Below are 12,343 nucleotides of genomic sequence, written 5' to 3'. Positions count from 1 at the left end.
TTAGTATGTCACTTACCTGGTGAAAACTGTACCGCGACATTAGCTTCAGCCTCCGGGATGAACGTCTCAAAAACGTCTGCCGAGTTAATGGATCATGCAAAAATAAACCATGAATTAAGCTAAACACTACTCAAACTAAAATATTCGACGAAGAACTTAAGGTCAAACCCCACTTATAAGCGAGTGTCAGCATCGTGACGATTCGGAACTCTTCGATATTTTAACCGAATCGTCCGATTGGATATCGTTCTCGGATCGAAGGGAGCCTTCCGAGTTATTCAGAACATTCCGAGTTAGCGTTCTATTCGGATTCGGATACGATATCTTTATCCAACAGCGTTTACGGAGTTAGTTGGTGAAATAGATTATAAGAAAAATGAAAATCCTTTTATATACATTTTTAAGACTTTAAAGGCATAAAATATAGGAATGCATTAGTCTCGCATTAAAATAAATTAATAAAACTTAACAAAATCCAGATTTTATTTAAAATAATAAAAGATTTCTATATTACATTCTTGCTTTGTAAACAATAGGACGTTCGGTAACTTTCGCGTTCGATTCGGGTGTTGTGATTAAAAATGAAAATAAATCTTACGATATCAAATCGAATCGGTCGATAACTGAGTTATCGTAGGGTTCTGAATCGACCCCCTGACTGAATGTGTTTTATTATCACCAGCACTGATGATGCTCTAGTATGCTGATGATATCTCACACATAGAATACGTTTGGAATGAACGCAGCGCGCTTATACGTAGAGTTTAACACTAAAGTATTGTTGCTTGACAAAAATAAATATTTAGATTTTAACAAGTCATGCTCTTAATGTGAAGCTTTAGAATTAAATATATAAAGTTTTAAATCATGCATCCATACCAAAAATGTTATTTACGACAAATAACTAAGTACATAATTGTAAATATGTATAAATGAAATATTTTAAAATATATCAAACCAAAATGGCTGCGGACATTGACTCCCCCTCCCACTTCGCCTAACGTAACCTCGCCTTCGCCCGCTCAGTACCGTCATCACAATAATAATAATGTCATACGAGATATTTTCTAATTTCAAAGTCAGAGAAAACTTTTGAAATTAAAAATGTTGCCAATTTTAAACATTAGCTTGATCCATTTTAATGCTGACTGTACCAACGCTATCGGAGTGTAATTTTATGACAGAGTCACAAATATTTTGTTAAGTTCCGAACATGTAATTGTGAATATTTAATGTGTCAATATGTAATGTGAATTTATTTGGAGTAATAATTATAAATAGTATATAATTGGTTAATAAACCATATGATAATATTCGTAAGGTACGAATTACGATTATACACGATAGACACTACTAAAAACTTGATTCGTCCATTCTTCAAAAAATGGTTCCAAATTATAGTAAATATCCGTCAACGGGAAAATTGTAGACCATATTTTATTAAAAAATATGCTTACTCTCCCTTGCCTTTATATCATGGAAGTCGCATTGTTTATCAGTAAATAACCAACATATTTTGAACTTAATAAAAATTCCCGCCGTCAATATAATCTTACCCTCCCGGAACCCAAATTAGACATATATAAAAAAGGTCCATTGTATACTTCAATTTTAATTTATAACAAAATTCCATTATTTATTAGACAAGAGGATAACATTGACGCATTTAAGAAGAGATTAAATAAATATAACAAACAATACACAACACAAACAATATTAATACAATATCATATATATATTATAATACAAATCATAATATTCGGTAAACGAGTTATGAGTGAAAAATAAAGAAACACACGGAAAGCTCACGTCGTTAGATTAATTTTAAAATAATTAATTAAAATTTTTTATAAACAAGTATTAATGAAGTATAAAGAAAATATTGTTCCAGATATCAGGAAAAGTAAGCTGCAAATAAAAGAAAATTAATCGCGTCCGAGTTACAAGGCTTTAATAGGAATGGTATATTTTTTTATGATACCAACGACGAGAAGAACGAGTCTACACGACCTGGTGGTAAATGACACGTCTATCCACAGTAGCTGCTACTCAGGGCTTTCAATCGCCAAGATCTGAGAGACACTGCCACTGTGACTCTAAGACATAAGTTGACAAATCCCTGTAATTATACTAGTACCCTTCAAAACCGAAACGCAGTAATTCTCACATTACTGATAGGGGGCAGAAATAGGTAAGGTGGCAGCTCTTCCGTGGACGAATTCTTTCACAAAGAGCTCTACTGCTAATAAAATGTCATAAGTAATAAGTAAAGGTTGCCCTGCGTTCGTGGTTTCTTCGCACGGCTGACGACCACCAACAACCACACACCGGCTGCGCCTATTTCATATTAATATTTAATCTCTTCCCATGATGCGTATCGGTGAAGTAATGGACCGTGGCAAGCTTTAAGTAGAGACGTGAGTAGGCAGACGTATATTCCGATACCTCCAATAAACACTATACCAAATTTATTTTTGGTAATTTTCTGTTATTTTTGTAAACCGCCATATTTATTCACTAATGCTATGATCCCCGAATTACTTGAAAAAAAATAAAGAAAAAAAATAAAGTTCTTAGGTTTTCGCGATTGTTACACGTTACGGTACCACCTCAGTCAATCGTGACCATGGGACCTGTAACGGGCCCGAAACGTCGGTTTGTTTGAAAAAACAAATATACGCGATTTAAATCCGGAAAAATAGTTTCATTTCCTAAACAAAAATAAAATTCGAGAATAAACAAAAATAAACTAATTAAAAAAAAATAATCAAAAACAAAATAAAAACAGAAAAGGTCCAAAAATTTAATTGGCATAGTGTTAATTGGAGGCATAGAATAGGTATTGACAAAAACGTGCTCAAGAACGTTTCTAGTGTCTTTTGATGTGTGTATATTTAAATCTAATTACTATATTTTTGATATGAAACTACTACTACTACTACTGTAGAGTAACTAGAAGAAATGTTTGTAAATAGAAATATAATTATTTTGTTTCGTTTACCTTTTACTTTTAATAATTCCTGGATTTTAAAGGGTTGTACTATCTACTCTGTGCAAGTAACTCTATAAGTAATAATAATAATAACGCATCCGACGGCCAATTACATGGTCTCACTATGAGTACCAGAGTAACAAAATTACCCAAACCAGAACCAATTGAGGAATCTCAATTTCTCAAATTGATCCTAACGGGAATCTAACCCAAAATGCTAACCGCTAGACCGTAAAAGTCGGTAGTAATGTGTAATAAACATGTGTGAAATATATATTTGTGTATTTAGGTGTAATAAGTAACATATAAGTAATATATTATGCTAAAATGTTTTAAGCTAAATGTTAAATAAGATACAGTCAGCATCAAAATGATCGAAGCATTTAGAGTATTTTTTTAAAGTGTCTGCAGACCATTATCTGATAAAAGTGTCCTTTAAATTCGTATTGATTTGAATATTTTATTATGATTTTTGATTGCAAAAAAAATTATCAGAAATTTTATTAGTTTGCCATTCAGACTACTTAAAAATCATTTTTTAAATCTATTTCTATATTACCTACCTTAAGTATTACCATAAAGTCTTAATTTAAAAAAATCTAGAAATCTACAGGTCTCACGACACTTATTAGCAATGCAATTGGCTTGGGGGTCAGAAAACACTTTAGAGCCTACGTACATGGCAAATTTTGCGCAGATGACGCACGTTAAGAGCGACGCCACAAGTTGCGTTGCGTCGTCTCAACGCTATGATTTCGACGCACCGAACCTTCCCAGTTTATCACCTGGTTCCTATGGTTTCAACGCTTCATGTGGCATGTATTTCTAATTTATATGTAGCATACGACGCAACGCATCCTGTGGCGTCACTCTAACGCAATTCAAACAAGATTCAGTCGCGGCCAGTAAAATTTGGCACGCGTTCACTAATTTAGTGAACCGACTCTATGGCTCCGTGGCGCGCGTCGTCAGCGCGTAAAAATACGCCGTTTGCATAGTCTCTTATGTCCATGCTATACGCGTGAAAAATTCTCGTTGCGCTTGAGTTTCGGCTCAAGCCAGTTACTTGTTAACAAGTGTGGAGATATTAATTAAAGTGTCAAGGGAAAAATCTGTTAATTCACATTCCATATTCTTTTATTCATGACGTTGTGTCAATAATACCACAATTTTTAGAAATGCTTGGAAGAACAAAAAAAGCCTCAACTGACCGGTCTTTCTTAATTACATAATTCTTCTTATATCAATGGCATTATACTACTAAATAAGAATGATAATGTCACTATTAAAAACCGGCATGTTAATTTTATTTGTAACGCCATTTTGAGTTTGAGATAACGAACTTTATAATGCAAAAACCCTCGGGTACGTTGTTTGCCTAAAACTGGCAGTAAGGCTAATAAGGGTGCCTTCAAATTATAGTCGACTTCAGATAGAACGGGTACATACTGTGACATTTCAAATTGTTACGTTGCATGCATACTATTTTTAACTAATCTCTCAACCAGCTTACAAAAAGAAATAGTAAATTTTTGTTATAATGTACCAAAAACAAACAATATTTGTTGGAGTTGTAATGTGAAGTAAAAATTACAGTATGGAAACAGAAATGAAAAAAAGAAAATACCCCAACTACTTGATGCATAAAACGGATTATTTTTCCATAGAGATATACACCATAGAATCGATATATCGAAACGGCTATTGTGTATCCCGCATACAGTTTGTATGTGGGTCGATTTCCTTTGTTCTAAGTTTTACATAACGGTTTTGGAGTAGTTATTCAAATTTCGTTTCGATGCCGTTGATTTTATGCTTCGTTATTTACTTTTTGTTGATTTTTTATTTGTTGTGCAGTTTTTTTAGTAACAACATAATAATTGAATCGGTATTATTATTTGTTATCCATGCTCTCGTCGTTACAAATTATCTGGCTCGATAATTTTTTTTTCTTTCTAGTTTACGTCACTACATCCCGAGAAATTTCAAATCTCAAACGTCACCGTAACCATGCTATGTGAAATGAACTATAGACGCATATATAAGTGTTGCAGTGGTGCGTCCGTGGCACTGCAGTTGCGTAATTTCCTTTTTTTTATAGTTAACATAAAATTAAAACCTTTCCTTACTAGAGTAAGGAATTTTATTTTTGATCTCGAAGTCCATCGCTCAGTACAGCGAAAGACCAGAGCCTCTACCATGAGATTACAGTAATAATTCTCGCTAGCGACCGCGTAAAATGTTGTACAAAATGCTGTTTCTTCTTGTGAATTCTTGGAATTATGAAGTAATTTACGCGATCGCCAGCGACAACTGGTACAGTAGACGCGTGATGCACGACCTATTGCTTTGAATCGATTTTTTTGAATCATAATGGACCATTGCCTTTATTGGTAGGTCAATGATTGCCTCTGAATCGATCTCTAGATCGGATCGTATACTTTTGAATTGATCTCATAAAAATACTTTCATAATTAGTTTCAATAAAAATATAATTCTGGCAGACTTTTTGACTTCATTTGGTTACGACTTTCATTCAGATGGCAACAAAAAAACAATCTCCAAATATCGTACACTTATTGTTGTACTTAGATGCCAAACTGCTTTTCTTGCAGGCCAATATAAAATAGGGGTTCGGAAAGGGACTGTTTTGTTTAAATTACGAATATGATCTAGACGATTTGATTCGCCTTAATGTTAAATCGATTTACCTAAAAATTGCATTGAAATAAATCGGTACAAAAAATCTCTAGATCGTATACAGTTGAATCGATGTTCATAAAAACCGAATCTTAATATGCATTCCTATGGTACAGGCACCGGAAAGAGTGGAATTTGTACACAATACAACAAGAGTTTATGGACCGTAAGTAAATAAATAAAAAAAGAGCATAAAATCGCAAAACTGTGTTAACAGATTTTTTCCCTGGACCTTTTTACCATAAATCATATAAACTGTAGAACGGAGCACTAAGTATCTAATTTCTAAGTCGACGCTCTACTTAGGGATGGATCGATTAAGCTGAAATTCAAATATACCTCCAACCAACTCTGGGTCGCCGAGATTCACGTAAAACAGCACGTCTTTTTCGTAGCTGTCTTCTTCTATTATGTGGAGGGGGATGAATTTTCTGTAACAAGAGAGAAAGAAGAATTAATACACTTTATAATAAAAGAAAATAAGATACTTAGGTTTAATTATTTTTGGAACTATAGCAGTAGATTAGTTCGTTATGAAAGAATGCGTCCAGGAGCATTACTGTGTTCTGGCTTTGAAGGCTAAGGCTGCTGGTACCCTTCAGATCCTTACTATTTAAATCTCTGAGTGGCATTGCAACGGTTATGGACAGGCGTGTCGCTTAGAACCAGGCGCACGACTTGTTTGTCCCGTTACTTGATACTATACAAAACAAGCCTTATTAACCGAGTTCAAAAATTTCTCAACATTAATTTAATTTTTTTTTACGCGATTCTTGCGGCATTTGTTAACCGATATTGATGATTCTTTTTTTGTTGGAAAGAGGATACCTCAGTATTGGTCTCATTTACATTTGAAGAAAATAATCCATCTCTAAGGGTGGCAAACTAGGGGATGAATCCAGTTTCGCGCACTTTCCGATAACCGACTGTTAACTTTTGAGTTTCAGTTTGTATGCATATATAAGCAAAGTTTGAATCCGGTTCCTTTTTGTGTCACAGGTTTTAAATTTTTATTTAATTTCTTATAAATAAACGGAAATACTCAGAAATGTAAAGGAAAGGAAGCTGCAGTATTTTGCCATGTTATGAGGGATTAATATAGATACCGGATTCTTCAACAAGTAATTCAGGAGGAAATCCAAGGAAAGCGGAGTCGTGGCAGAAGAAAAACCTCGTGGTTGAAGAATCTGAGAGACTGATTCAATCTTAGCACTAGTTTCCTCTTTCATGCAGTAGCTTCAAAAATGAGGATAACCATGATGGTTGCCAACCTTTGCAGAGAAGCGGCCGTAAATGACGTCAAAGTGAATAAATTTTGTATTTCGTATTTTTAAGCGACTTCAAAAAAAGGAGGAGACTCTCGATTCGACACTGTTTTTTTTTTATAACTCCGGTATTTGTGAACCGATTTTGTTTATTGGAAAGAGAGTACCTCGGTATCGGTCATATTTAAATTTGAAGGAAATACTCCACCTCTACGAATGGCAAACTTTTCAGTAACTAATTTCAATCAAAACTTTGCAAAAATATGCGATAACACGAACTTATAATTAAAATAAATTTATTTCTCTGCACAATTTTTGATCACAGGTTTTTTAAGGCACAAAAAATAGATCTTATTTCCTAAACGACAACATTTGTAGGAGACTAGAATCTAAACTAGATCAAGAGATCTGTGTTTTAAACATCCAGAGTTCCTAACTCGAACTTGATTACCATTAATTTTACACCAACTGCGACAGAGATATATACTGGGTTAGATGTAAAATACAAACAACCTCGCAAGACTTTCATTAGATGTTTTGCTGTTTTTCCCACACCACCGAATAGAGCAGCACGGCATTGTTAGATATATATCTTTATTATAATATATACAGGACATTTCTTGGAATATACGGAGACAAACACACAGGTCAATAGTTGGCCTGTCTATATTTCAGTGCAAACGAGAGTTGATATTTATATTTCGTCTCTATTTCTGGTTATATACTCGATGGGTTGAACAATCTAAAACAAAAAGGCACTATCTATGAATCACTATAGTAACACATATTATAGTAAAGCATAGTACGCGTGACAAAGGAAAACCGATCTAATTATCACAGTATTATGTTTATTGCTTATAAATGATGTTAGTTACCAAGTACGTAAACATACTCCCCCTGACCTAGGCGATACGTAATATAGGTTCAATACCCTGTTCCAAGTAGGACGCAGCTCTCCTTAAAAAAAAAGAGAAAGGTGCAACCAAATAGTACTACAGAATAACCCATTTTAACAGAATTATAATTTTAAAGCGCTGTTCCAAATAAGGAATTTATTAGCAGTAGAGCTTCTTGCGAAGGAGCTCGTCAAGGGAAGTACAGCCACCTTACCTACTTCTGCCGCCAAGCAGTAATGTCAGCATTACAGTATTTCGGTTTTGAAGGGTAAGAATGCGGGTGAAAAACAATGCCAATGTCATCTAGCGGTGCGTGATGAACTAGTACAAAGTGCTTTTGTTAGGAAATTTATTTATTATATCGACAACAAAGATTACTCCAAGTCTGCTAATTTTAAATCGTGTCAGTTGTACTTCGAAAGAGTGTCAATGGGAGGATTTTATACGTTTGATATTCTGCTAAAAGTTAAAAGTAGAACCTTGTCAGTGGCTGACCGTCGAACTACTTGTCAACAGCCACTTTTTTTACAAACAAGAATGTGTGTATTATATTGGTTTCATTCAGTAGTATAGTATTGTACTTATTTATCAATGATTCAGTTATTTATTTTAATTTTCAAAACGTATTTTCTCAAAATATCACAACTTTGAGTTACACCAGTATTTGATTTCGTGTCGAGAACATTATCTCGAACACTTAAATTATAAAAGTTGCCATAGAAATCAGACAGAAAACACAAACCTGGGTATTACCCATATGTTTTACCATAACAATAATGCTCACACATCCTTACCGTAATCTAGTATGGAAAATTATCAAGCAAAACATCTCAATATTTATTCAGGACAAAAAGGGTAAACAAAGGAAAGGTCACGCTATATTACTGCAGACATTAACACCAGTTATTGGATCTTACTACCATATTAATACGATTTATACTGGTCTGTTTTGAAGTTTTATTTTTATCTACGATAATGAGATATCAAATATCTCATAAATTTCAGAGCTAGGCTGTTATTGACGTTGTGAACGCCGTTCTGTCCTTTAGAAAGCTTTTCATTTGACCTTCTTGTGCAATATTACAGTGGTAGCCCAGTGGGTAAGCAGTTGGAATTAAACTCTACTGATCATTCGTAAGGTAGATTCCCATGAGAAGAATAAGCAAGAAACTATAGGTAGCTCTTTGTAAATAAACATTTGTAACCATTTATCATTTATACTATTTATTTCAAGAATCGAGAATACTTCAAAGAGCTGAATGGGTCACTTGGACGCACACGGATGACGGATTTTTGTCATCCAAGTTTGTACGCAGATGTTATATAAGCCTTTAGTATAAAGTTTCTGTTTTATCATTATTATACATAGTTTTAAACTTCGTAAATGGAAATTTTGAATATTTGCCCATTGTCCCCTAAATGAATTTGTGAAAACATTGCAGTCCACTTACTTAAACGCAGAGTGACAAATGGTCAAATATCCGTTTTAAATAGCAATAGATTTAGAAAAATTAGTTAATGTGTTCGACTTATCGGTACTTACCCTAACGATGCGTAGCTGAAATATCATAAAACAATTTCAACATTCTAAAACTGGTTTACGGTTAATTATGATATCTCAAAAAAATATTTTCTTAGCCGCTTTCTAATAGCTAGTTTATTTTTATATTACATCTGTCACTACTTTTCATAAAAAAAGATACTATACTTTAAATGATTACATTTCCATAAATGTATCGTTAGTGTAAGAAATTTAATTTTTTCTGACTCAGCCAAGAAAGCAGAGTCGCAGATGTCACCAAACGCGTAACGAACCTTAACCCTTAGAGCCTACTCACGGCATATTTAATAGGCTATCGCGATTCAGTCGCAGCGAGTAAGCCCTTGCACACGTTCTCAAAATTCAGTGGCGCCATAAACGCGCATCATCCGCAGACGCGCTGTGAGCCGCGCGTATGTGCGCATAGGCCTATAATATATAGTCAACTCATGGTAGAGGCACTGCTCTTGCACGCGTCGTGCCGAGGAAACTATTGTAATTAACGTACTCTAGTATTGTAATTTTCCATCATTTACTACGATTTTGGAATAATAACTGACTTAGTAGTTTCAAAAGCTTTTACTTTTCACAGCAATGTGGTTTTAGCCAGTACGTCTCTGATTTTCATCGAAACTATTCGGCATAGAAAGATGAAACTTGTCATTTTCACGACACTCTAGCGCAGGGTTTCTTAACCTTTTTCTAATAATGGACCAATCTCAAAATTTCAAGGAGCTCACAGACACTTTCCGAAAAGATGAACAAGAAGAAAGGTACGCGGGTTGCATTGACGTCGAAGGATGGCCATCAAGGGGCGTGAAAATTCTAAACGGTCACGCGCACAGTACCTATTTATTCACAACATTATTGTATACCTACCAATTTTTATATTAATGTATACTGATGCAGGCTCGCCATGGACCCCCAGCACTTATTAACCCGGACCCATTAGGGGTACATGGACCACAGATTAAGAAACCCTGCTCTAGCGTGTGCGGGATGTCTGAGGTTGCGAGAGTTGATGGTCCCTTGCGCAAGGGCTACGCTCCGTCATTATAGTTAAATGCGCATCAGCCGCCATAAACTCCTGACAGTCATGACAGACAGATGTGACAGTGATCTACTAAGGCACAGGTCCCTTTATATAATGATAAAAACGCGCACACCAATAGCCCCACACTAAGGAAACCCTGTATCGCGGGTGCCATGGAACACATACATAGACAACCACAAATTACACCCAAACTCACGTAATAAATAAATGTAGGCCATACAAATATTTCTTCCGACCCGGGAATCGAACCTGGGACCTCTGCGTGGCTCACCAGCATAGTAACCGTTAGGCTACGAAGACAGTTAAATTTAAACTTGCGTACTAGCATAGTTCCATAAGTTTTGTAATACTAACTAACACTTTAAGATTTATACTTGTCTCAAACAGGTAAATGCACTTAATTTTATTTACTAATAACGGCAGAAATTGCTTGCCTGATTACTGTAATTAAAATTTTAATAAATACAATACGTTTCAAACAAAATATTGAAGCTGTAGTGCCCGAAGTTTCCGAGAGGTGTTCAGTGTTGTACTGGTATTTTTCTTGGCACAAATCATTAATTCAAGTTTCACAATTTAGAAGCAAGTGTAGTGTAGCAGTGACATAATCAAGAAGTATTTACACAGAGAGACGGCGACGTAGCAAACAAATAAACGGAGCAATTTGTAGTTGTGACACTGTAAATTATGAGCTGCGCTACCGTAGCAGGCAAAATATTGCATGTTTAGTTTAGCCTTAGGTCCATATCTTTGTGTTACTCTCGCTACATACTGTGCTTTTTATAGTTATCAGGTGGGATAAGAGGAACACCGGGGGAAGAGAGACACGAACCGCAAGTTATAATTTAGGGTTGCTAAACACTATAGTCGCTCAGTATATAAAACAATCAAATTAGTTTAAACCATAGACATATATCTAAATAGATGCCGCAAGTGTACCTACTTCGAGTACTCAATGTAAGCTATAAACGCTTAGTTGCCGCTGCTACGCTTCAGAAGGCACCCGGCCGTTATCGCAGTTAAACATCAGTCGAAAACGCGAAAAATGCCTAATTGTGCCATTACAAACTGCAAAAACACCACAGCTGTGAGAAGATAAATAAACAGGGACGTCTCCTACCACAGTTGTGTAATTTTGTAATCAGAATACGCATGATTTATTTTAAAATCTAATATTTTCATTTTGAATGAATTTCGAAAAAACAAATACGCAAACGAGTGTATACCGCATGATTCGTAATACATTGCGGTTTTTACTCGGTGCGGTACACTTGTGGTCCTTCTTCAGTAGGTCATGAATATCGAACGAGCGATACTTTCGTATAATGCATTCAGTTTCGTGGTACGGGCACTTCGTCATTCGTCAAGCGCAAGCAAATTAGCTTCTGGCACTCGGCGGCCGCTGCCGCCGCACGCTCGCTTCGCTCGCTCGACTCGTGCCACTTTTTTATATACTAACTTAACCTAACCTACTGAATGGAGGGCGCACCTAAGTAACCAATTTATCAGGATCTCAATATCAAAAGATATACTGGTTATAAAGTCATCAATCGTTAAAAGAAAAGGCCAAAAATAAAAAAAGGGATCAAATATAATTTTTCAAACCAAATATTATTTAGCACGCTTAAACATAATGACAGTGTTACCTTGAATGCAGTTAATTTATAATTTATCCGTAGATCAACTAATATAGACGGAACAATTAATATATATTTTTTTTATTTAATTGGTTTATTTAAAACAGTGTTTCAAATTTATAAAACATAGACTGTATTTTGTAACAAATTTTGTAATAAATAGACCAATTATACATTTGAGGATCAAATAATTTTATCCCGTTTAAAATTCTTATTTATAATACTTTATATGTTCTTTCTAGAGCTTCCTTGATTCAAA

At 35.0% G+C, this 12,343-nt stretch overlaps 1 protein-coding gene across 1 annotated transcript in view; it reads right to left on the bottom strand.

Moving 5' to 3' along the window:
* Window positions 1–16: 16 nt before the first annotated feature.
* LOC113239918 (sodium/calcium exchanger 3) overlaps window positions 17–12,343 on the bottom strand; it is a gene marked incomplete at its 3' end in the record, with an annotated part of 340,253 nt that continues 327,926 nt past the window's right edge. Inside the window, exons 2-3 of the mRNA XM_026477079.1 lie at window positions 6,032–6,123; window positions 17–76 (exon numbers count right to left, since the gene is read on the bottom strand). Of these exons, the coding sequence (XP_026332864.1) occupies window positions 17–76; window positions 6,032–6,123 (152 nt within the window). The remainder of the gene's footprint in view (window positions 77–6,031; window positions 6,124–12,343) is intronic.

This window comes from Hyposmocoma kahamanoa, unplaced genomic scaffold, assembly GCF_003589595.1.
Source record: "Hyposmocoma kahamanoa isolate Upper Pololo Valley unplaced genomic scaffold, ASM358959v1 117, whole genome shotgun sequence".
Lineage (NCBI taxonomy): Eukaryota > Metazoa > Arthropoda > Insecta > Lepidoptera > Cosmopterigidae > Hyposmocoma > Hyposmocoma kahamanoa.
This window is presented reverse-complemented; position numbering and strand designations above follow the sequence as displayed.